The 25,766-nt window shown below is 38.6% G+C and overlaps 4 protein-coding genes across 4 annotated transcripts in view; 2 read left to right on the top strand and 2 right to left on the bottom strand.

Moving 5' to 3' along the window:
- Positions 1–3,178, bottom strand: part of LOC127625862 (CSC1-like protein 2) — a 69,532-nt gene extending 66,354 nt beyond the window's left edge. The window contains exon 1 of the mRNA XM_052101280.1: positions 2,930–3,178. The gene's annotated coding sequence lies outside the window, so the exon portion shown is untranslated. The remainder of the gene's footprint in view (positions 1–2,929) is intronic.
- Positions 1–25,766, top strand: part of LOC127625863 (tudor domain-containing protein 3-like) — a 636,076-nt gene that overhangs the window by 583,609 nt on the left and 26,701 nt on the right. The gene's annotated exons all lie outside the window — the stretch shown is intronic.
- LOC127625870 (ras-related protein ralB-B-like) lies at positions 6,171–11,054 on the bottom strand. The gene is made up of 5 exons (XM_052101294.1): positions 10,924–11,054; positions 8,966–9,081; positions 8,614–8,822; positions 8,291–8,468; positions 6,171–6,763 (listed from the first exon to the last, which is right to left on the bottom strand). The coding sequence occupies exons 2-5, from the start codon at positions 9,077–9,079 to the stop codon at positions 6,644–6,646; spliced, it is 621 nt and encodes a 206-aa protein (XP_051957254.1). The 5' UTR covers positions 9,080–9,081; positions 10,924–11,054; the 3' UTR covers positions 6,171–6,643.
- On the top strand, positions 13,306–24,901 carry LOC127625866 (inhibin beta B chain-like). Its single transcript, XM_052101288.1, has 2 exons — positions 13,306–14,401; positions 21,450–24,901. Exons 1-2 carry the CDS (start codon positions 14,017–14,019, stop codon positions 22,223–22,225), a joined length of 1,161 nt encoding a protein of 386 aa, XP_051957248.1. The 5' UTR covers positions 13,306–14,016; the 3' UTR covers positions 22,226–24,901.

The following is a 25,766-nucleotide window of genomic DNA, read 5'->3' as shown; positions in this document are numbered from 1 at the left end:
AATCTCCAGAGACTCAGACTCACGACTGCACCTCACTGGGCACGAACATAGAAAGATGGGACAGGGGAATTGGAGATTGCGACTAGATCCAAAATATTCCTAACAGTAGCTTATTGTTTTTGAAGCAGCAGAAACTCTGGGAGTGGTGATTACTGCTTTTGGAAAGGTCATGAGGCATCAGTGTATTACTCCCTGCTAATTCAAAGTCTGGGGGCGGAGCTTCAACTTCTCTTAGGAGATTATGGGAGAAAGATCTACTTGGAATTGGAGGAGGGTGTGTGAACAGGATTATAAAAAACAAAGTCTGCATCTAGAGATGCAAGGGTGCGCCTGATGCAATTTAAGATTTTACATCGATTCTACTGGACCCCCTCTAGATTGTATAGTATTTGGCTCTCTGCTCTCTCTCTCTCTCTCACACACACACACACACACTCTCTCTCTCTCTCACACACACACACACACACACACACACACACACACACACACACACACTCTCTCACACACACACACACACACACACACTCTCTCTCTCTCACACACACACACACACACACACACACACACACTCACACACACACAAACACACACACTCTCGCTCTCACACACACACACACACACTCTCTCGCTCTCTCACACACACACACACACACACACACACACACACACACACACACTCTCTCGCTCTCACACACACACACACTCTCTCGCTCTCTCACACACACACACACTCTCTTGCTCTCTCACACAAGCACACACACACACACACACTCTCTCTTTCTCTCTCTCACACACACACACACTCTCTCTCTGCTCTCTCTCACACACAAGCACACACACACTCACAAACACACACTCTCTCTTTCTCTCTCTCTCTCTCTCTCTCTCTCTCTCTCTCTCTCTCTCTCACACACACAATCAATTCAATTGAGCTTTATTGGCATGACTGTGTAAAATAGCACAATATTGCCAAAGCAATAGTAATATACAAACATATATGGAGATAAATAAAAGTGAACAATAAAAAAAAAAAAAAAAATTCCATATTATGCATAAATATATCACAATAAATAAAAATAAAAAAATAAAAATATATACAATAACAAAAATAAGTATAGAGAGCAGTTTAATGGAACGGAGGGTTCAGCCCTTGTCCCTCATATGATGGCAGGAAGACACATACTGCGCTACATACTACTCTCTCTCTCTCTCTCTCTCTCTCTCTCACTCTCACTCACTCACTCACTCACTCACTCACTCACTCACTCACTCACTCACTCACTCACTCACTCACTCACACTCTCACACTCTCACACTCTCTCACACACACACTCTCTCTCTCTCTGTCTCACACGCACTCTCACACACACTCTCACACACACACTCTCACACACACACACTCTCACACACACACTCACACACACTCACACACTCTCACACACACTACAGTTGCTTAATGTTCGTGCAGTGAGTTTATAGTATACTATAAAACGCTTAAATGAACTCCGGTGCAGCTCAGAGATTTCAGATCAAGATTCGGAATGGGATTATCCCAGCATCAATGGGAAGATTGATATAACTAACCCATAAAAACAGGAAGAACTCAAAGGTCTGTCAAAACAAAAGTCCTGCTAGAAAGCGCGATTCAAATGGATGCGTGAAAATTCAAATGTAATAATAATAAGAAATGTAAATATATACAAATTTTATATTAAAAGAGTAGCAATAATACTCAAAATAACAATGATATAGTATTAAATGGTTGTGTTATTATTATTATTATTATCTGTAAGCAATATCACAAACACAGTCTTGAGCCACAGGTAAACAGATTTTCCCTTCATGTTTTCATTAATACTGTGAAGTTTTTATTTGACCAAAAATGAAATTGCTATTTTTTTGGTAAATAAATAAATATTATAATATTTTTATTTGATTCAATCTGTATGTATCAATTTGATTAAACATTTTTTTATTTACATTTACATTTACATTTACATTTATGCATTTGGCAGACGCTTTTATCCAAAGCGACTTACAGTGCACTTATTACAGGGACAATCCCCCCAGAGCAACCTGGAGTTAAGTGCCTTGCTCAAGGGCCCAACAGTGGCATCTTGGTGGTGCTGGGGCTTGAACCCCCGACCTTCTGTTCAGTAACCCTGAGCCTCTACCACTGAGCCACCACTGCCTCCGACAGTGGTTTTTTCCGATTTTTATCATAAAATGTAACATGGAATCCAGAAATTAAACATTAAAATCATAATTTGCATCTGTGAGACTTTATGCGGTTCTTTTAATCAAGTCATTTTCTGTGTAATTTCATCAAGAATCTGAGGCTCTTTATTTCTTGATTATAGTATCAATACCGAGGTACCAGTGCTGTTATCATAAGGAAGCCAACATTTTGGTATCGGAGCAACCCTAGTCCCTAGTGCCAGGCTGCCTAGTGCCAGGCTTCAATAACAGATCGACAGTGGACTGACTTGCTAAAAAGACTTTGACAAACGCAGTTTAAGATGTGAAGTTCTTTTGAACTTGACACGGCGTCTGAACAAGAAGCTGAAGATGAAAAACAGCGATACCTTCAAAGTCGCATGTTTACAAGGGGAAACAGCACGGACGAGCGCAAAAACGCGTTCGGTGTGAACGGCCCCTTATATAATATAGTTGAAGGCTGTTTATTTATCTGGGATCGTATTTCGCAGCCTATAAAGAAGTGTGGGTTCATGGAAAAAGTATAAATCTCGTATAACGCATCGCTTTAACAATAACGCGTAAAAAGTAGCGCAAGTATTTGCAGCAGGAATGAATGACAGGCCCGATGATATAACGGAGCGGATCCAGAGAAACACTGCGACAAACACTCACATATACAAAACACACGCGTTGACCATAATAACGCAATGAAAATAATGTCTTATTTTACCAGTCAGTCCGATTGGATTTTCTGATTCTGGTGTATTCCTGTTGCTCCAATGACAAATTCCCAAACAGGATAAATCCCTATCCAAATCCGCTGGGACAGAGATGAGCTCTACAACTCCATTCACTAATATCCTCATGAGAATATCAACGCATGCTCTTCTTGTGTGAGGCTTCAGATCAGATGCTCTTCTTATGACACAGCTGCCAGTAACGGGGAGAGCGCGGGGCAAGGACGCCCGGAGAATATAAATACCGGTTAATGAAGGTTTAATATATTCAGATGTGTGAAGCGCCTCTCTGTGAGAGAATGGTTCAAATATGGCTGCCTCGTGGGCTAATCTTCAAATTAAAGGTCCTGACACTCCATCAGTCCACTGCCTCAGTCTCCCAGAAACTTGGATTATATACTCTTTTTTTTATTATTCATTCAATGCCATAAGAACAACAGGTATAATTACATAATTAACATTGCCAGACACATTATTTGACATAAATTGCTCGTCTTTTAAAACACTACTTTTCCAATAAAGCAACTGACTGAACTAAATACTGTTCTTTATATTCCACAGTGTCATCTTCAAAAAAAAAAAAACACATCAAATGCACATATTTTCATCACACATCCCAATGTTTTTCTTAAATAGATTTCTGAATCCTTCCGAAACAATATTTAATAAATACAATGATAAAACAGATGAAGAATTGTTTTTTCCCTCTCACTTTCAAATTCACACACTGTAAAAATAAATGACTGTTAAATTTAACGGTAAAATACTGTAAAAATGCTACAGATTTTGGGGGTTTTTTTGTAAAAAGTATGATTATCTTGTATAATTAATGGTAAAAATATTCATTATGTTTAACAGGAGAGTACATGTACTTTTTACAGTAAGTTATTGTTAAAATTACAGTAATAAACAATAATCAGGTGCTCTCAGATCTGTGTGTGTGTGTGAGTGTAATTGTGACTCTCTCACACACACACTCATACACACACACACACACACACACTCATACACTCACACACACACACATACTTACACACACACACACTCATACACACACACTCACTCACACACACGCACTCACACACACACACACACACACATACACACTCTTACACACACAGACAAACACACACACTCACACACACACACTCTTACACACACAGACAAACACACACACACACACACATACACACTCTTACACACACAGACAAACACACACTCACACACTCACACACACACACACACACACACACACACACACACACACACACACATACACACTCTTACACACACAGACAAACACACACACACACACACACACACACTCTTACACACACAGACAAACACACACACTCACACACACACACACACACACACACACACACACACACACACACACACTTGTGTGTGTGACCTTGTGTAATTATGAATTATGTACTTTTGTTTTAAAATGCTTCTAGTTGTTAAGATATCCCCTGAAAACTTAAAACCCCTAAAATACTCATGAAAGCGTTTGACAACTCTATAACTTGTAAATCAATTTCACTAGCTAATTACACGTTGAAAACCACTATACATATTTATAGAGAGAGAGAGAGAGAGAGAGAGAGAGAGAGAGAGAGAGAGAGAGAGAGAGACCACATAAACGGAAGTTCCGAGACAAAGTTTCAAGACGGCTGCGCGCTAGTTTCTCTGGCGCATAAGCCCAACAAAATCGTCTGAAGTCAATATATTTAGATTAAAAATGATTACATTGTGAGTATGTCTCACACTGACCTCTGCTGGCGATGCGTGAAATCGCAACCTAATGCCACACATTATTTGTCCTAATATTAACCTCGTTTTGTGTTATTTTATTTTTACTCTAAACACAAAATATGTTGGGACAGTAGCCTATCATAAATGTCATGAATCTTGAATTTATAAGGATTCTTACTGCTGTCTAACCCTCATGCACTGTTCGGTCATTTTTGACCGAAATCAATATTGTTTCTTTAATAAAACTGGTTTCCTTTATCTGACGGGTACGAGACTTAGTGACTTTCCGTCCATTTGATATCTGAACACACACAATGTGTGTGAGAGTTGATTCAATATGTCTAAGTGGGAGAAACAAAGTTATACTTGTACTGGTTCCAGTCAAAAGTGACCATCATAGGAAATGAATGGGAAACACTAAAAATCACAGATCTTTTTCATTATTTACTATATAAAATTTTAAAAACAGTAACGATGCATAAAAAACACACACAGACATGAAGGGGTGAGACTACCAAACATCAGGAGTGCAAAACACACACACACACACACACACACACACATTCATCTTGTTACAACCAGGGATAAAATATGTTATTAATTGTTATTCTACTAATTTCAGGTATGCAAAAACTGACAAAAATAACCTCAAACCAATCAAACAAAATGCTAAACTTTGACAAAAATAGTCTTTGATAATGTTTAAATAAATATCGAAATGCAGAACTTGTGACATCTAGAAATCATCTTCTCTTCAACAGGGATGAATAAGTAGCTCTCCGCAGCCACCTAGTGTTCATACTTGTAATTACATCCAGTTTTATTAAATTTTATTCTTTTTTTTACTGTTCAAACGGTATATGATTTATGAGGATTGGTTCAATATTTGAGAAAATATTCATAAGTAAAAATAAAAGTCAATTTTCAAGCTTAAGCTCAAGGTCATACAGGCAAATAAATAAGTAAATAAAATAAAAGAGGCCTAAATACCCAAAAAATCTAAATAAAATCAAGAACACCCAAAATGCACAACTTCAGTGCTTTTACATGTCTTTCATAATATTTAAATAAAAATAGAATTACACGTTTATTGTTTCCGGTCACTTTTGACAGGGAACAAGAGAAATGATGAACGTGTTAAGTGCACATTTGTAAGAGAGTGAAAGAGAGAATATAGATGTAAAGAAAACCACAAGTGTCTTTACAATGGGGTGTTAAATGCCGAGTAGACAGTTTCTCACATTCAAAGTCAAGGTGACTGATTACCTCCGGACACAGTTTACAGCACTCATAAACACTTATGGCTCTGCTGCTGTCCTTCGGCACGATTCTAGAGGTCATCAAACCACAGAAACTGATAGTTAAGCAAAACTACAACTTTTCCCGTTGAGTGTTGTAGCACTGAGGACTGAGTATTAAGACCTTATCGCCTGAACGTCATCAATTTAGCAGAAAAACACAAAGATTCATAACAAATTCAGAGGTTTATTTGGTCTACAATAAACCAGACAGAAAACCCAGTAAAAAAGGACACACAAAAAGTAGTTTGATTACAAAAATATGATCATTTCTGTGTTTTGCACATTTGGCAAGTTTGCATAAAGTCTGTGAACCATCCACAACAACAGGCTGTTAGATAGCAGTCTTAAACTTGCAGTGGATTCATAGCATTAACTGTTTAATATAGAGTATAATAATTCTTTTCTACATTCACAAAACACAATATTGCATACGTTATCATACATTGGAAACCCTGAAGGAAGCACAAACAATCCTTTGAAGGTGTTGAAGAGTTGCTTCACTGGAGGACACACAGTGACTCAGAGTTCTGCTTTGATTGTATTTAGCAACAATAATGATGTGGATGACAGAGAATCGGTCCCTCCATCGTCCATGACATCGGCTCAGTCCAGGCCAAGAAAGTTTGATGGGAATCAAGCATGTGGATCTCAAAGCAGCATACATCTTTCTTTCAAACTCTTCTTCTTCTTGCCGCTCTTCTTTGCGTTTTTCTCCTTGCTCTCAGACATCTTTTTCGTCCGCACATCTCTCATCAAATCAAAGAACACCTGACAAAAAACAAAGCCCATTTTAGACATCAGATTTATGGAGCTTTATCGAGACGTTTTCAGATGCTCAATAGAGTCGAGCAGATTTCATGTTGGTTGAACTGATGTACTTTGATACTTTGTTCATTACTTACATGGAAGTTAAAAATCATCATTAAGGCGCATTCACATTTACCTTCACATGCCAAAACAGAGTAATTTCAATGGGAATCCGCGCCATCATGGATTTCCCACAATCGACTTCCATTGGCGAATAATTTCCCCTCATGGATTTCATGTTTGGTGAACTTTGACGTTCGTTTTTGGCTTTGGCCAATATGACGTTGCTTGGTTTGCCAGAGTATAAAGTGCAGCATTAAAAAGAGGCTACTTTGCGATTATTTTTTTGGGCTGGTTTGACGCGCACTCAAAGTCCGCCTTCTTTGCCCGCAGAATTTCGCTGTGCGAAGGTAAATGTGATCGTGCCTTTAACCCTTTAAGCTCGGATGGACCCGCCGCCCACATGAAAAATATAATAATTGTCAAAATATAATAATAACTACAGTCTTGACCAACAAATAATTGGTATCGTTTGAAAGCTTAAAAGCATGTAGACATTATGACCAAAACAGTGCGCTTTGAAATTTGCAGACAAATCAGAAGCGTTCCATTAAACACATAAAAGTCTTCAAATAGCCATGTGTCATATGTTGTTGCAAAGAGTAAAACACAACCAGCATGTAAACAGCTGTTGCTTATAAGCTGCGTTTTCACTTATAACTTCACAAAACGTAAACAGAACATAAAATATCACATACCATTATTTAGAGGAGGTGATTATCTTTCAAACGAGCCCCCACACAAGATAATCAGATGTATAGATCATTAGATAATCCACATGAAGCACAATGTTACATATGACCACCAGGAGATGGCGCCAAACACACGACACAGACTCAATGATGACTCAAATGACACAGAATGAAACTCATTCTGTGAAATCTCATGATTAAATCATGTCTGCGTGCTATGCAAACCTTTAGTCATTGTTGTGTTTGCATGTGTAATTAGTTCTTATGCACAATTATTATCTTTTATTTGTTTGGAGAGGCTTTTGGTCATTTAGAGATGTTTTTAGACACTAAAAATAGTTTTGTAATACTATAACTTTTGATTGCTTTGTCGTATCAACACAAAATTTTACTCAGATACAGGTGGCGTGATTGGGAACAAAAGCGGATTTTTTGGGAGCCACCTTATTTACACCCAGAGACATATAATGTCAAATCAGAATTTTTTTTTTTGGGGTGATTTATCAGCAGTTTCTTTGCCTTAGAGTATCAGAATGTATTATAATCTATATCATTAAAAAAACTGAAACATTTTCTTTACAATGATACCAACCACTTGAACCTCCTTTTCATTTGTCGAGTTTTAAGCCTTTCATTTTGGGTATGCCACTGAAACAGGAAATCTTTAAAAACACCCTCAGAGCCTAAAGGGTTAAACTATAATGTAATGTTCAAACAGTGTTTAGAATGTAAGAACCTTATCAACGTTTGCTCGAGTTTTGGCCGACGTTTCCACATACTGAACCGACCACTCGTCCGCTTTGGCTCGAGCCTCGTCCGCTGTCACCTGCCGCCTGTCCTCCAAATCAGACTTATTTCCGACAAACAAGAGAGGAATTATATCCTCCTCCGCCTTCACTCTCAGGATCTGCTCTCTGTGTAGACCACAGAAAATATAAACACCGGCTTACATTATAAATATGAATAACATGTTGTTTGTTGTTTTCACACTGATATGAACTGACTGTAAACACTCTAGAATGGCACAATATTGAACGAAACACCTCTTTGACAACAGACCTGAACTCTGAAGCAGCGCTGAAGGACTCTGACTCTGTGATGGAGAAAACCAGGAGAAAACCTTCTCCGCTCCGGAAGTAGTTATCTCTAATGGCAGCGTAATCCTCCTGTCCCGCCGTATCCAGAATATCAATCTGCACCTCTTCTCCGTCCAGGACCACCTTCTTCCTGTAACTATCAGCCTTGGTGGGTTCATAATCCTCCACAAACTGAGGGAAAGAGGATATTTGTCAAATAAATTGGCTTAAATCGTGGATTTAAGAGAACAAACAGAGATTTTTAATGGGGTCTCAAACTTTTGGACCTGACTGTCCAATATCAGCCTGATGAACATACAATCAGAGCATCTCACCTCGTCATACATGAACTGCAGTGTGAGGGCTGATTTTCCCACGCCGCCGCTGCCGACCATTATGACCTTGTGCAGAACCAGGGAACTCTGATTTTTACTCTTATTTGCCGCCATGACTGTAGAGTTCCAGTGGAAGAAATAGAAGGAGATTGAATGTATGGAAACACAAAACAGACAAACTTAGAGATTGACACACACACACAAATCAAAGTTGGGAACAAGTTACTTTTAACTAATCCCAGTACTATGATACCATCTCTGCACAGATTTACATGAGTAAACCGTTAAAAAGATACCAGACTTTATTGACAGCAAATGTATTTCATTTAATGATTTTTAAAGGGACAGTTCACCCAAAAATGAAAATTCTCTCATCATTTACTCACCCTCATGCCATCCGAGATGTGTATGACTATCTTTATTCTGCAGAACACAAATGACGATTTGTAGAAGAATATTTCAGCTCTGTAGGTCCATACAATGCAAGTGAATGGTGACCAGAACTTTGAAGCTACATAAAGCACATAAAAGCAGCATAAAAGTAATCAACGTGACTTCAGTGTCTTCAGAAGCGATCCAATCGGTTTTGGGTGAGAACAGACCATTACTCTCACTATAAATCTTGACATCAGTAGTCTCCTTTGCAATCATGTTATCGAGCTGGAAATCACAATCGTGCCTAGACTGCAATGGCAAGATTTATAGTGAAAAGTTGTTAAATTTTGGTCTCTTCTCACCCAAAAACAATTGGATTGCTTCAGAAGACATGGATTAAACCACTGAAGTTGTATGGATGACTTTTATGCTGCTTATGTGCTTTTTGAAGCTTTTGAAGTTCTGGTCACCATTCACTTGCATTATATGGACCTACATAGCTGAGATATTCTTCTAAAAATACAGAAGAAAGAAAGTCACACATCTGGGATGGCATGAGGGTGAGTTGATGAAAGAATACATTTTTTGGGTGAACTATTCCTTTAAGGGATTTGTGTGGTGAAAATAAATGGCTTGATTAAATAGATAAATATATAATTAAATAACTAAATACATAATGCAATATTTTAATCAATAAATAAAAACTAGCATGAAATGTAAGCATAAATAAGGCATGAAATGCATTTATTCTTTTAGTTATATATGTATTAATGTAAAATTAAGAATTAGATGAAATACACATTGAAATCAAAACAACAACAACAACACAAGAAATAAGTCATGAAATTCTCCTTGAATTAAAATATAGTGGGTAAATTAAAATAAATAAATACATAAATAAATAATTAAATACAGGTTTTTATTGCAATGTTGCAATCAAACAGAATAATAAATAAAGAAGAATGAGAAGGGAGTGCATACACACACACACACACACACACACATATATATATGTATATGTACTCCCTTCTCATTCTTCTTTATTTATGTAAACAACATAAATAAGGATCCCTTAATAAGTCATGAACTGCATTTATTTATTCATTTAAATTAAGATATGAGATCAGAGACATTAAGTCTTCGCAATGTTTGACTTCCAGGTTAAAAGTATCATGTGATAAACTAATTTAACATCAACCTTTGTCTGTCAGATTAAGTGTAAGATATAGCTGCTAGTCTAGAAATCAAAGTAGCAAAAGTTTATAGGAAATGTGACGGATGTTATTAAAGTTACAGTCATTTTCGCTTTTCCATCTCGCAGATTGAGACACCACCCCTTCCTCGTTGTTAAAAACAAGAGACCGCCCCTTTTCACTCTTGATTGGTTGAATAAACAAGCTAACAGGCGGGGGCTCCTACACACTCCCTCTCATTGGATCTCAGAACAGTCAATTACTCGAATTTCCACAAAGACGCAGATAGCGCTTCGCCCGGGGAAATTCTTTACAACTGCTCGAACACACTCGTCGTCCGCGTAAGCGGACCAAAATATTTCAACGAACAAACACGTACAGAAGACTCACCGCGTGTATAGCCTGTGATGTGCCTTTGACATTAAAAATCACTTTTATAATGGGTTAAATCAAAATTCTTCCACCCGGGATTGAATCCACTACTCCCGTAGCGCTGGACCGCTCCACCTCTTCGGTTATTCAATGAGCCAAATCAGGAGGAAGTGACGTCATGGCACCACAAATGGATATTTGTTTGCTCCGCTTAGCCTAATAAATTATTCAGCGTGTCTGTAAATTCAATATACAGTTTATTATTAACTGTGTATTATTAATGTAGTTTTTAACTGATCTTCAGTAATTCAATGTGCCGTTAAGCTTGAAGGTGCAAAAGTGTGACCCGTTCTCTGTGAGTTCTCCTCTTGGCCAGTAGAGGGCGCTGCTTTACAACTTAACACGTCTCTCAAAGAGGCGGGATCACTCAAGTTTAAATTACAGGACTATTTTGTTTAAACATATTTAATCAACTTAAAATAAGTGAAGTCCAGAGTAGGAGAGAAATCCCTTTGCGCGTCACTTTATGTTAAAATAACTGAGAAAATCGTGATATTTTGTATGTGTGAGAGTCAGTTTGACATCCTTTAGATGAGTGTCTGGCGCCTGCTTGACCAGTTTACGAGTTCACACGTTCATTCACTCAAACTAGTTAAAAGTTTTGCTCACTTTCAATGACTGAAACCTATTGGCTATAAATGCTTTTATTCAAAGGGCGGATGCTTCATCTTTTCCAGACGTCATTATGCTTGTTATATATATATATATATATATATATTACAGCTCTGGAAAAAATTAAGAGACCACTGAAAAATGATCAGTATCTCTGGATTTATTATTTATAGGAATGTGTTTGAGTAAAATTAACATTTTAGTTTTATTCTATTTTGTACTCACAACATTTCTCCCAAATTCCACATAAAAATATTGTCATTTAGAGCATTTATTTGTACAAAATGACAACTGGTCAAAATAAAAAAAAAGATGCCGTGTTTTCAGACCTCCAATAATGCAAAGAAAACAATTTCATATTCATTTATAAATAACACAATACTAATGTTTTAACTTAGAGATCAGAAATCAATATTTGCCGGAATGATCCTGATTTTCAATCACAGCTTTCATGTGTCTTGGCACGCTCTCTGCCAGTCTTTCACATTGCTGTTGGGTGACTTCATGCCACTCCTGGTGCAAAAATTCAAGCATCTCGGCTTTGTTTGAAGGCTTGTGGGCATCCATCTTCCTCTTGATCACACTCCAGATGTTTTCAATGGGGTTCAGGTCTGGAGATTGGGCTGGCCATGACAGGGTCTTGATCCGGTGGTCCTCCATCCACACCTTGATTGACCTGTCTGTGTGGCATGGAGCATTGTCCTACTGGAGAACCCAATCCTCAGAGTTGGGGAACATTGTCAGAGCAGAAGGAAGCACGTTTTCTTCCAGGATAACTTTGTACAAGGCTTGATTCATGCGTCCTTCACAAAGACGAATCTGCACGATTCCAGCCTTACTGAAGCACCCCCAGATCATCACCGATCCACCACCATATTTCACCTTGGGTGCGAGACACTGTGGCTTGAAGGCCTCTCCAGGTCTCCGTCTAACCATTAGACGACCAGGTGGAGGATCGGTGATGATCTGGGGGTGCTTCAACTTCCTTCTGCTCTGACAATGCTCCCCAACTGGAGGATCCTGAATTTTGCTGTTTCTTTTTCTTTATTATAAATCAATCAACCTTGTGACATTTGGATGCGATAATGGACAGCTTGCAGAATTGCACCGGAGTGACCAAAGACCGAATCCAACATCAGGAATTTGCGGTCTGAAAACACGGCATCTTTTTTGTTATTTTGAACAGTGTAATTTTGTACAAATAAATGCTCTAAATGACAATATTGTTATTTGTAATTTGGGATAAATGTTGTCAGTACTTTATAGAATCAAAGTAAAATATTCATTTTACTCAAACACATTCCTATAAATAATAAATCCAGAGAAACTGATCATTGTGCTGTGGTTTCTTCATTTTTTCTTCTTCAATATAACATTCCCTTCCCTGTAACATTTAACTAATAATTTTGTGGGATTTTTAAACTCTCAGAAATTATATTGTATTGCCATGATTGATCCTGTACACTGTGTTGTTGCCCATTTTATAAACACATTTTTCTACAGTCTGCTTGAGATGAGAGAAAACACCCACTGAAATTTGACCATTCCAAACCATTTGATCATATTAGAGCCCATTAGTGTTGGCACATTTCCCTAAAGATCCTCCTCCATCCAGAGGTTTCTCGACCTTTATAATCCTGGAGTTGGTGGATCGTCCCACGTGGTTCTCCACTCCAGTATAAAAACTTTCCAGAGACTCAAAGCGGCACAATGTCTGTTTGCAAGGGAATAAGGCAGAAGGTCCCGAACACCAACAACTATGAAGAAGAAGTATTTGGAAAATATACCCTGGAAGTCAAAATGTCCAACAAAGGAAAATGGGACCTTACACTGAAACGCTAATATAAAGAAAAAGGCGAATGACAATTTGGGAATATTTTGGGGGGTTTAATAGACTCTTTCTTTTTTTTTTTTGGTTCTTTTCAATCACTTCTTTCATCATGGATCATTTTGACCGAATAGAGTGAATAACCTGGACACATTATCGAGGAAATAACAGGGACACATGAGAACAGGTTTCCTTTGATTTGTCGGTGAGTTTATTTTACGCGTAATTTGGAGATTTCCATTCATGACGCAAACGCGCAAAAGTGTCATTCGCGGCTGTAAATGTGGACACATCTGAAGAATCCTGCTTTGCTTCTTTTTCTTTATTATAAATCAATCAACCTTGTGAAATTTGGATGTTATAACGGGCAGCTCGCAGAACTGCACCGGAGTGACCAAAGACCGAATCCAACATCAGGAACCGTGTCACGGCATTTCAAGGATAAATTGCGTTTCATTCGCGTCTAGTTCAGGATTTTCCAACTACCTGACCATTTATCTCACACTTTTATCCACTTTTTAAAGTGTCTTCTTTTTGGGAAGAAGGCGCGTACGAACTTAGATTGACTTCAGGTCGATCAAACGAACGAAACTCGCTTTTAATCACAGAAAATGAGGAGGTCGATGTATAAAGTGCTTTGTTTTGTGTCCTGTGTCCTCTCCATCCGCTGCACACCGGCACCGGACACCGACACCCGGAGCGTCACCTCGACCTGCGCGTCCTGCGGGCTCCCTCAGGCGGATGAATCCACACGGGTGGACGTGGACTTCTTGGAGGCGGTGAAAAGACACATTCTGTCCCGGTTACAGATGCGAGACAGACCCAACATCACCCACCCCATCCCGAAGGCGGCGATGGTGACCGCGCTCAAGAAGCTCCACGCCGGGAAAGTGCGAGAGGACGGGCGAGTGGAGATCCCGAACCTGGACGGACACTCCGCGGCGGTGAATGAGGTGGAGGAGGAGACGTCAGAGATCATCAGTTTCGCCGAGACAGGTGTGTATCAGGTCTGTGTGTCTTCGTGCGCGCTCCTCTGGCCTGGAGCGATGCGGATTTGCATCAGTTACCGCTGAAATACTGGGGCTTGTCATAAAACACAGGCATCTTATTCTTCTGTATGACAAATAAGGGAAATTGAGTTAAAGGCACATGTTTTTAGAGGTGTCATCTCTGTGTCCACAGATATAAACAGAAATAGCACCAAATGAATGGTATTGAAATACTTTCCCTGCACACTGAATACATGTGAGTGTAAACACAGTTACTCGTTAATTACAAAAATAGTTTTCAAACATATTTTTAAATCATTTAAATGTATAAACTTTATATGTACTAATATCACTAATTATTTGACACTATCTCCATTTGACACGGAAAAAAAAAAACATAAAAATGATACTTCACTTTATTCACAGTCATGAGGGTCTAAAATTTTATTTTTAATGTATTAATTGATATATTGTCAGACTGGTCACCTGTATGTTTGTTACACCTGCTGACTTTGATTTAGTGGACAAAAGTTTTTCAAATTGTTTCAAAATTGCTGAGAATTTTTAATAATAAAAATATATAGTTATAAAAACTACTTATGCCAACATTTATTTTATCAAAAATCTCAAAAAGCCTTTTTTTTTTACTGTCTCTGTATACCCATACTGAAGTCTTTATATATATATATATATATTAATTCCACAATTATTTGGGAAAATATGTTACATATTTGAAATGGCAATTTTTGTAGTACTTTAAAATATGTGTTGCATACAGTATGTACACGTACAGTATGTGAGTGAAAAACATATATGTACATATATTTCACATATGTGCTTTGCATTTATTGATATATCTCAGATGTCCATATGGATGTTTACACTAAGACATTATTTACTTTAAGAACTAATTGAAAACATGTCCATCACAGCAGAGGCGCATTCAAGTAAGTGTTTTGTGTGAATTGCATTTTCAATGTATTTTTGAACAACTTGATAGACCCTTTGCCCCTTTGTGCTGTGTTTTTCGGTAGTCCTGTTGTGCCCCTGTTTCTGGAATTGGTGGCTGCCAAGCTGTGATTGGCACTCTGACAAAGTCCAGGAACAATTGAGCGAAATGCCTCATGCTGGAGACTTGAAATGGCCATTGGTGCAACACGTTTAGATGACAGATTGCTCAAATACTGCCAGGTGGAACTATTGGGTTGCTTACTTTGCCAGTTGAACCAGCTAATAGATCCAAAAGAACATGAGCTTTCTGCAAGTCTTTATTTTTAAGGCAGGTCGTTGGAAGTTACTGGAAGTTGAACTCACAAACTGAACAGTTAACTCTGTTATTTTTCTGTACATTTTGTGTATTGGTTTGGGCCTCTTTCGGAAGGTTGGCATTGAGTTACAAATAAGTTACAGCTTGAAATTCCGGTTTATCCAAATACTCCTCTTAGATATGATTTTAGTTTGTAATTATAGTAGTGATTAACCGTTTTGATGAAGACATAATTGAGTGTGCAGTTTGGACTTTGCTGATGGTGGACTCCATTGCTGGCACATCAGTGAAGCTGGCCTGCCCGAGTGACTCATTTGAATGCGGGGTGACCTCAGGACATGGAGCTCTGGAAGACTTCCAAAATCTTCTTGAGGATCAAGTCTTGTTCAAGAATAGAGCTGTCAGAGGCCAATTGAGTCCCTCTAGGTTTTAGTGACATCTTAATGGTTTGTGGAGACTCAGGTGGGAATGGGTGCCAAGAGGGAATATTTGCTTGCGCTGTCTAATAGACCCGAATGATGAATGTCCTCGGTGCTTTGCAAATGGCCTGAACTGAAGCAGGATTCTGTCCAATCTTTACTTGTGTGTTCGGCCCACGTCGGTGCATGGTTATATGTTTGCTTTTGGTTTGATTTTGCCAGCTGGAATGGGCATTGACAGTAAACACCATCCTTGCTGTTATCAGTGGTGTGTGCTTTCAAGTAATTGACCAATTCTATCTATTAAACTTCTGTGTGTAACTTGCACCGGTTGCGCTACGCACATGAATGATTGTTGACGAGAGGTGTGGTTTTACTTTTCTAAGCAATTGGACGTAAAATTGGTGAAATGAATCCCATACCCTTAGACCTTCGCTTGTTCCTCACACAATGTTATCGTATGCCATCTAAAGACATTTACTATAGCGCACGACTTATTTTAAAGTTTGCATTACATAATAAACTACATTTACGAGCTTGTTCGAGTGTGATTAAATTGCACAGAAGCTAACTCAAGTGTTGCTCTTGTGGTGTAAAGGGGCGGGGTACGAGTCCTGAAGAGCACCCCAAAATGTCGTGATTGTGTTTTTCATCTCACATTTGCTTTTTCTGACACTATCGGTTCGGTTTAGGTTTAGGTTCAATGTTTAGAGGTAGGGCGATTTAAAACTCGCTAGAGCATTAACCTTAAAAATCTCATCTGTTTGGGAGAACAGTTCACTCACTTTTAGAGCCACACAGTGGACATTTCACCTCAGAACTGCCACCGTACGTGCAAGAAGCCACATAACATCATTTCACAAACATGCTGCCACGGTCACGCTTTTTTCATGAGATCAGGCTCGCCAAACACCTCTCATTTGTGACATCAAAGTATAGGTTTAACACTTACTTTCAGGCATGTTTTCCAGTCATTTGTTATAATTTTTGTGTCTCGTACATCGTATGTTGTCAGTGTCTTGTTTTACATACTGTGTGTTATTAGTGCACTCTGTTCATGACTCAAAACGGGAACTGAAAGTGTATAACACAAGCAGTTGTGAGCGTGCTGTTTGGCCACTCTGTCTCTCATGGTCTCCCACAGTGTCTTGATGGTGGTTTGTAAACCCCTGTGGATGAAGACACAGCTAATAACATAGAGATTAGACCAGTACAGTGTTGTTCAGGTCTGTGCAGGTGGGGACATGCTGGACAGGTTGTATTGTAGCTGTAGAAAGGCCCACCCAGGTCTTGTCCCGCTTGTGTCAGGCAGCTTATCAGCACAGCTTTTACTTTACAGATTTATCTTGTAACGTAGTTCAATGGAAAGGAGGCGAGAACCGGCTTGGTAATATAAATAATATTTTAACGAGTAACTTAAAACTTAGACAAACACACACACATGACGGACATGTCCGTAAACTATCTCTCTCTGTTCGCACCACCGTCTGCCATCGGCCTTTATCCCTCTCGGAGTTTTGATTAGCCTGATAAGGGACCGGGTGTGTATGATCATGAGCCGGCCCCGCCCTCCGCCCTGTCACATTCCTCCCTCGTTCTCTCCGGCTGGGGACCCCCCAGCCTGACGTACATCCCCCCCACTTTCCCTGGGGGAGGGCGTGCTTTAAGCCCGGTCTGCCGGCAGGTCATCCCCATCTACCTGGACAAGGGAGGAAACAGAAATAATTAAGGGGGTACTTCCTGTAACAGTGTAGTACCCCACCCCCAAAAAACACTATAAAATTTAAACGAGAGGGAAAAGGCCAACGCGGAGCGGCAGTGAGAGAGAGAGGAGAGAGAGATAAAAAAAAACCCACTCGCCGGTTTTTAATGAGTAACTTAAACAAAAGACAAACACACACACACATGATGGACATGTCCGTAAACTATCTCTCTCTCATCGCACCACCATCTGCCATCGGCTCTCAGGGGAAGCCCAGTCGCAGCATCCGTCACCGTATTAGTTGATTAGTTGATGTTCACGGAGGAACGTGGAGTTTACATGTGCCCATATGCCCAACAACACTTACCGCTTTGGCCACTGGAGGCAGTATTTAGAATTCTGGTAAACACAGGCCGATTTCAGCTCAAATTCTCATTATATAACGCTCAAAGTCTTTTAAATCTTTTTCTTTTTTCAGTCGTATGTACTATTTGTATGGTGGCTATTTTGCCCTTTTTAGAGCTTGACTTTCATTGAATGTAAAAGAGCAGCTTGAACATTCTGCTTAACATCTCTTTTTGTGTTCCACTGACAAGAGAAAGTAATACGGGTTTGTAACAACACGAGGGTGAGTAAATGATGACAGAATTATCATTTTGGGGAGAATTGTTAATTTAACTATATATCTGAAGTATTATATAATGTAACAATGTATATTATAAAGTGTTACCTGAAATTCAGCAAGAGCGTTTGCATTTAGATGAGTTACAGTGCTGTAGTGAATTAAATAAGATTATCCAGTTAGACCACTGCGAGATATCTCACTCTCTCCTGCTTGGCAAAGCCAAACGTCCACATTTGATCCATGTCACACCATTATAAATGTGTACGCTGAACCCATATACAAAATGTCCAAAATTAAAATGTATCATAGATTTATTTGTAAACATTTCTAATTTATGCCTGTTTTGTGGACACTTTTCCTCCACATTCCTAAAGGGTCAAATATGTGTAGCCCCTTGGAATGCAGTAGGATAGCGTAAACATCATATTTCTTTCTTTATGTGAAAGTCTGTAATGCCATTTGGCCACCAGTGGGAAATGTCTGCTCGTACCATGTGTTTCCTGTGACACGACAGAGCTTTTGCTGTGAAGTCTTTGAAGCATTCTGTTGGGCTCTAAATGTGCTTACTCTGTACTCGTCATGAATCCAGAACTGTGCTGTTATATGTGCTGTGGTTGTGTACACACGCACTGCCGACTCACATTTATGTACAAACACCATGTAAAAGTGCATTTTGCATAATAGGCAAAATAGACACATCGTGTCTGAAGATATTGATTTAACAACTGGAGTCTTATGGATTACTTTTTTAGCTGACTTCATTGTTTTTGCTTTATTAGCTTTAAAATGTTGGCACCATTCACTGAAATGTTCTTCTAAAAATCTTAATTTGCGTTCAGCAGATGAAAGAAAGTCATACACATCTGGGATGGCATGAGGGTGAGTAAATGATGAGAGAATAAAAATATTTGGGTGAACTATTCCCTCTTGTCAGATCTGGATGAATTTGTCAATAAGAAGAGAGGTTTGGAAACATTTCTAGTAATTATTACGGTGAAAACGTGAAAATGTCGCACAGGTACATTATATATAATGCTGAAATATAAACCAAAGCAAGATCTTGTTTTATTAATGCATACTTTCACTATTTCATAGTTTTTAAAGTCCTGTGTCGATTCTTATATCAGTGTAGTTACAGTTTCAGTGTCAAAGAATTTCGATAATTAGTTCTGTACACAGTACCGCCACTCTCTAAACGCAAAGTTCGCAGCCTCCCTAGGGCACCAACGCTGGTCGTGGAACAGTCGGTGTGTCTGAAACCACCCCTATCTACTATATAGTGCATTAAATCGGATGTACTCCATTTTGTAGGAGTGTCTGAATTCTGAGTGAGCCACTTGTTCCCTACTTTTGTTGTCTTCTTGTTTTTGTTCTTTCTTACCCACAGTGCACTCTAATTTTGAGTGAACATTGGAGTTTAAAGATACTAAAGTATAACAAATTAAGACAATAATGTAAATTTGATAAATTGTGTTTACTCTTTATATTAACATATTTATATAAAAAATTTCAAACAGAATGAAGATTTATTTTATATTTATTTTAAGATTTATGTAAGTAAGGCCCAAGTATTTAAAAAATTAATATGACGTTTCTGCGAGGACACTTATGTATACGTCAGCATCCAAATTCACTTAATTATTTCGCTCACTCACTGCTGAGATATAGTGCACAAACTGCCATTCAACCATTCAAATAGTGAACGAGTCAATGATTTCGGACACAGCCACTCTCTTCGCCATACGATCGCCTCACGCCCCTCGCTGTGCAAGCACAGAAATGTGGCCTGTTTGTGCTCCAGTTGTCAATCATGAGAATGGCAGAGCAAAAGGCATTTACACTTAACGTGTATGTTTACATGGTTTATACAGTTAATCTACCCCAAATAGCTGCGATAGCTGCGTGGGGTAAATGCGTAAACACTGCTCTTGACATGCAGGACAAAGCACACTGATATACTGGTGCACTGATTTAAAAATGTACACTTAAAAACCATATTTACAGAATCTCCCTGTATCAGTATCTAGTCCCACTGATCATCAGCCCTCTGAGTCTGCATTCAACATTGGTAAGTACAGTATATCAAACTCATGCCTCCCTTCAGAGAAGTTGACGTAGACGATTACTTTGTTATTTAACGAGACTTTACTCTTAGAAGTCCACACTGATAAAAGTGTATGTTATACTGTATATAATGCTGATAAAATAAAGAATTATGGTGCTAAATATAGACTTGATTCTTTAGTGAAATTTCACTCGTATACTTTTGTGAAATTTGTCAACTAATACTTTTCAAGCACACTAAAATGTGTGTACTTTAGAAAATGTCTGTGAGAAATAGAAAGAGAAGCAGTAAAGATGAATGAGATGAAAATGAGAAATGGCACGTATTCTGATGTGGGCTCCTCCCACCCACGTTGCTCTTTAATCCGAGACACTAACACCATTTGATCTCTTTAGGCTGAAGTGGTCCCAGTTCTGGGGTCCATTCATGGCAGTGTTGGAGATTTGTTGCCCTCTCAGCATGTTAATGTCTCAAGTCTTCTGTCCAGAGCGAGGCTTTATCCTATAGTGAGCCTTTTGCTTCAACAAGTTCAACAGGTGCACGGCGAGTGTATTGCTTAAGTCGTTTAAAGGAATTGTTCACCCCCCCAAAAAATGTGACATCATTTATTCAACCTCAACAACATGTTCCGAACCTATTTGACTTTATTCTTCCATGGAACACAAAAGGGGAAGTTTTAGAGAATGAAAGTGAGTCTGACAAGGTCCAAAATGGACAAAAAGCACCATGAAAGAATCACAAAGGTAGTCCATATGACTTGACTAAAATGGACTACAACAGTCGTTATAATTCGCACTTGGTTACAATAACATTTTTGGTTTGTTTATTTTTCTCTGTGGGTCATCCGTTTTGGAATTCATACAGTTTCGCCACTAGCCACGAGACCGGGTTGGAACTGCTCCTCTAAGTAGCAGCTGATGAAATGCAAGTATCTGATCTTCTAATAATCCCCTCTCTTTCTTCTCTTCATCTCATAGACGAGTTGCTGACCTCCAAGACCAGCCTGTTTTTTCTGATCTCCAACGAGGGCAACCAGAACTTGTATGCGTCCCAGGCGAACCTTTGGCTGTACTTTAAACTTCTGCCCAACGCTTTGGCAAAGGGTTCTCGGAGGAAGGTCACGGTGAAGGTGTATTATCAGGAACCAGGTCTGGGGAGCAAATGGAATTTGGTGGAGAAACGAATCGACCTGAAACGCAGCGGTTGGCACACCTTTCCCTTGACGAACGCTGTGCAGTTGGTTTTCTCAAAAGGCGATCGGCGGCAGAATCTCGACGTGAAGTGCGAGGGGTGCGAAAACATGGGTGTCCTGCCCGTGTTGGTGAACTCGGCTGACGAGTCCCACCGTCCTTTCCTGGTCGTCCAGGCGCGACTTGCGGACAACAAACATCGCATCCGTAAACGAGGCTTGGAATGCGACGGGAGCAGCAGCTTGTGTTGCCGCCAACAGTTTTACATCGACTTCCGCCTCATTGGCTGGAACGACTGGATCATTGCCCCATCGGGGTACTATGGGAATTATTGCGAAGGGAGCTGTCCCGCATACATGGCTGGGGTGCCTGGCTCGGCCTCCTCTTTTCACACCGCCGTGGTGAATCAGTACCGCATGCGAGGTATGGGTCCGGGATCCATGAACTCGTGTTGTATCCCAACCAAACTGAGCACAATGTCCATGCTGTACTTCGACGATGAATACAACATCATTAAACGGGACGTTCCCAATATGATCGTAGAGGAGTGTGGATGTGCTTGAGTCACGGACTGCAAATTTTCCAAAAGCATAAGAGAATAATACTAAATATTATAGTAAAAAAGTGCTATTTATGAAGATCATCAAACTTCTCCGAGCTCACACATCCATGTTCATATGTACAACCCAACTCTTCAGTGCTTGCACAAATCTTTGTACATATATTTATGTTCTTTAATATCACCCGATAGAGGGATTCGTCAGTTTGCAATCAACTGGTTTTGTTCCGTTCTATAAATACAGGTTTGTATGAGACTTTAACGTCTAGAAATGGAGCAAACCGAATTGTAGACCATGTTTGGGGTGGTTTACTTGGACATAAAGTATAACCGTGTACCTGCCCAGAACTAAATCGAAAAGCACTGACCATCTGTTCAAAACAACGTCAGCACTTCCAACAATGACTTCATCGAGTGACAACCAATCTATTCAAGAGTTTCTTCAAACATCTCCAATGAATTCATGGAGAAAATACAAACTGGCTCAACTTTTCTTAACATTTCAGACATGCTGCATTTTTTTACGTTTTGCAAAACGGATTTCTCAACAGAGGGATTTTTGCAGACAGTCTGTCACTGAAGACATGAGGCCCCTTAATAGATCACGAGAGTTTTTAGTGTCTTTGCCATGTCTCGGGACCCTGATTATACATGCGACAAGCTGTAGCGCTGAATATACATGGAACGCTACAGCGCATCTTTCGGGCTCCCGCAACTAACAGTGCCCTTAAACAATAAACACAAAAAATTTACTTAAATGTCTGAAACGATCTCACTTGACATGAGTTGCCATACTGTTCAGTTATGTTGTGGTGCAGCATAGCACTTGCAAACAATATCGTAAATGCACAATTTATAGCACTTGCAGACTAAAATACCTTTGAAGATGCATGTCCTTGTTGATGAATTTTTTCGGATAAGTGCCACACAAGCTATGCAACGTATAGTAGTAACCTACACCGAATGGCCCACACTTTAGCTACTTGTCATTAACTGTTTTCAATACTTGAAATGTAAACTTCACTTCCTTCTCTGGGTGGATGGTTGTTACAATGTTTGCACTGAAGTTGCATTATTAGTAAAGATTAAAAAAAAACCTGCCATTGAAAAAACATTATTTTTATAGAAGCAATTGAATTCTGTTCAGATGTATTTTACCGAATCATGGAACCAAAGAGGCCAAGATTTTAGCTATTGTTTGATGGTGAGGCCATCCGAACCTTTTGTAAAATACTTTTATAAAATGCGCGAGAGGCCTAAACTATGTATCAGGGTACAGTAGGATGGATTCCATTTTAATTTGACTTTGTACAGTAGACAAATGGAATATTTCATACTTTTCCATCAACTTTCTACAATTTTCTATTTAATACTTCTAGCGTCTATTCTGGGATCATTTAGAATCAAATACATGCCATCTCTGTACAGCTTATGTAAGATAAAGAATGCTTTGAATTATTTTGTTCTTTGTAACTGTTATGAAATAAATGTCTTATTCTGCATTAAACGTGCATGCTTTATATTAGCGCACAGTTATAAGTGTCAACCAAATGAGAGTCTTCCATGGACCTTATGAACAATCAGTCCATGCTGACTACGACATGTTAAAGCTCAGAACATCTTTATATCTGTCACCGCTGCAATCGGCGGTGACAGATATAAAGATGGAGAATCGGCGTGTTTGTCAACAGTAGGGAAATGACATGTTTTGGAAAGACGCAAGACCTCTCAGACAATACTGGGTATTACTGCAAGAAAATGGGGAGTAGAGATGGGCGACTCCAAGATCACTGATATCAATACTATTAAGCCTACATACTTTATAGCCTATCAATATTGAACAGATTTGTTTTTGTTGTTGTTGTTGTTGTTATTTTTGAAGATACAGTGGATTATTATAAGCATTTAACCCTTTAAGCTAGGCTTATAACTCGACAAAGAAACAAAACAAGGAGGGTCAAGTGTTTGGTATCATTTTAAAGAAAATATTTCAATTTTTTATATAGATTATGATACATTCTGATACTCGAAAGCTAAGAAACTGCTGAAAAATTACAACAAATATACAAAAAAATTCAAATAAAATGTAGCCAAACAGGCTACATTACATACTTTTTTTCTGATTTGATATTATATATCTCTGGGTGTAAACAAGGTGGCTCCAAAAGACTGCTTTTGTTTTTTTCCCAAACATGTCAACTGTATCTGAGAAAAATGTTGAGTAGATATGACAAAGCATTTAAAAGTTATTGTATTACAAATATAATTCATCAGTGTCCAAAAGTGTTCAAAAGACTCTCCAAAGAAATAAAACATAATAATTGTACATGCGAACTAATTACACATGCAAACACAACAATGACTAAAGGTTGCACACATGATTTTACTCATGAGATTTCACAGAATGAGTTTCATTCTGTGTCATTTGAGTCATCATTGAGTCTGTCATGTATTTGGCGCCATCTCCTGGTGGTCATATGTAACATTGTGCTTCATGTGGATTATCTAATGATCTATACATCTGATTATCTTGTGTGTGGACTCGTTTAAAAGATAATCACCTCCTCTAAATAATGATATGTAATATTTGATATTCTGCTTGAATTTCGTGAAGTTATAAGCGAAAATGTGGAATATAAGCAACCCCAACGTAATTGTCAAATAAATATACCTAGTTATTTCTCACTATATTTTTGGCTGGTTGTATTTTACTCTTTGAGAGCTTTCCAACAACATATGACACATGACTATTTGATGAGTTTGTTGTTTTTAATGATTGCAGTGCAAATATTACATTTTTACGAAATACGAAAACGGAGCATTTCTGATTTGTCTTTAAATTTCAAAGCACTTGTTCAGGTTTGTCATAATGCCAGCATGCATTGTAAAGTAGATCTTCTAAGATTTCAAACGATACTTATATTGTGTTGGTCAAGACTGTTGTTATTCGTATTTTTTTAATCGCGGTTAACATTTGAAAGCCATTATTTTTAACAGTTAATAGTCCTAAAAACAAATAAATAATGTTATTATTTATTGACAACAATTACTGAACATGAAAAAAAAACCCAGCCTAAGCATGAGTTTTAGGCAGCATAGGCTGGTTTAAGTTGTTTTTGTGCAAGCAGGATAAACAAACTTCACATAAACCCATTTAAATAAATATAAAGATAATTAGAGCTAAAAATGAATGTTTAAACTATTGGCTTGGTCATTATTTGATGTGAAAAGAGTGCTGTTTGTGGCTGCTTGTGTCTTTAGGGGCAAGCGTTTTTCCTCCGTGTATCACAGTTTTTTCAGCATCTTGCACAGGAGCACCATGTTTTTAGATGTTTTGTTAAGTACAAAAAAACAATCTCTAGGTATATTCTCATCTCTCATCATTTACTCACCCTCATGTCATCCCAGATGTGTGACTTTCTTTCTTCTGCAGAACACAAATGAAGATTTTTAGAAGAATATCTCAGCTCTGTTGGTCCATCTAAAGCAAGTGAATGGTGGACAAAATTTTAAAGCTCCGAAAACACATACATAGTCAGCTTAAA

Source organism: Xyrauchen texanus, chromosome 32, assembly GCF_025860055.1.
Source record: "Xyrauchen texanus isolate HMW12.3.18 chromosome 32, RBS_HiC_50CHRs, whole genome shotgun sequence".
NCBI lineage: Eukaryota > Metazoa > Chordata > Actinopteri > Cypriniformes > Catostomidae > Xyrauchen > Xyrauchen texanus.
This window is presented reverse-complemented; position numbering and strand designations above follow the sequence as displayed.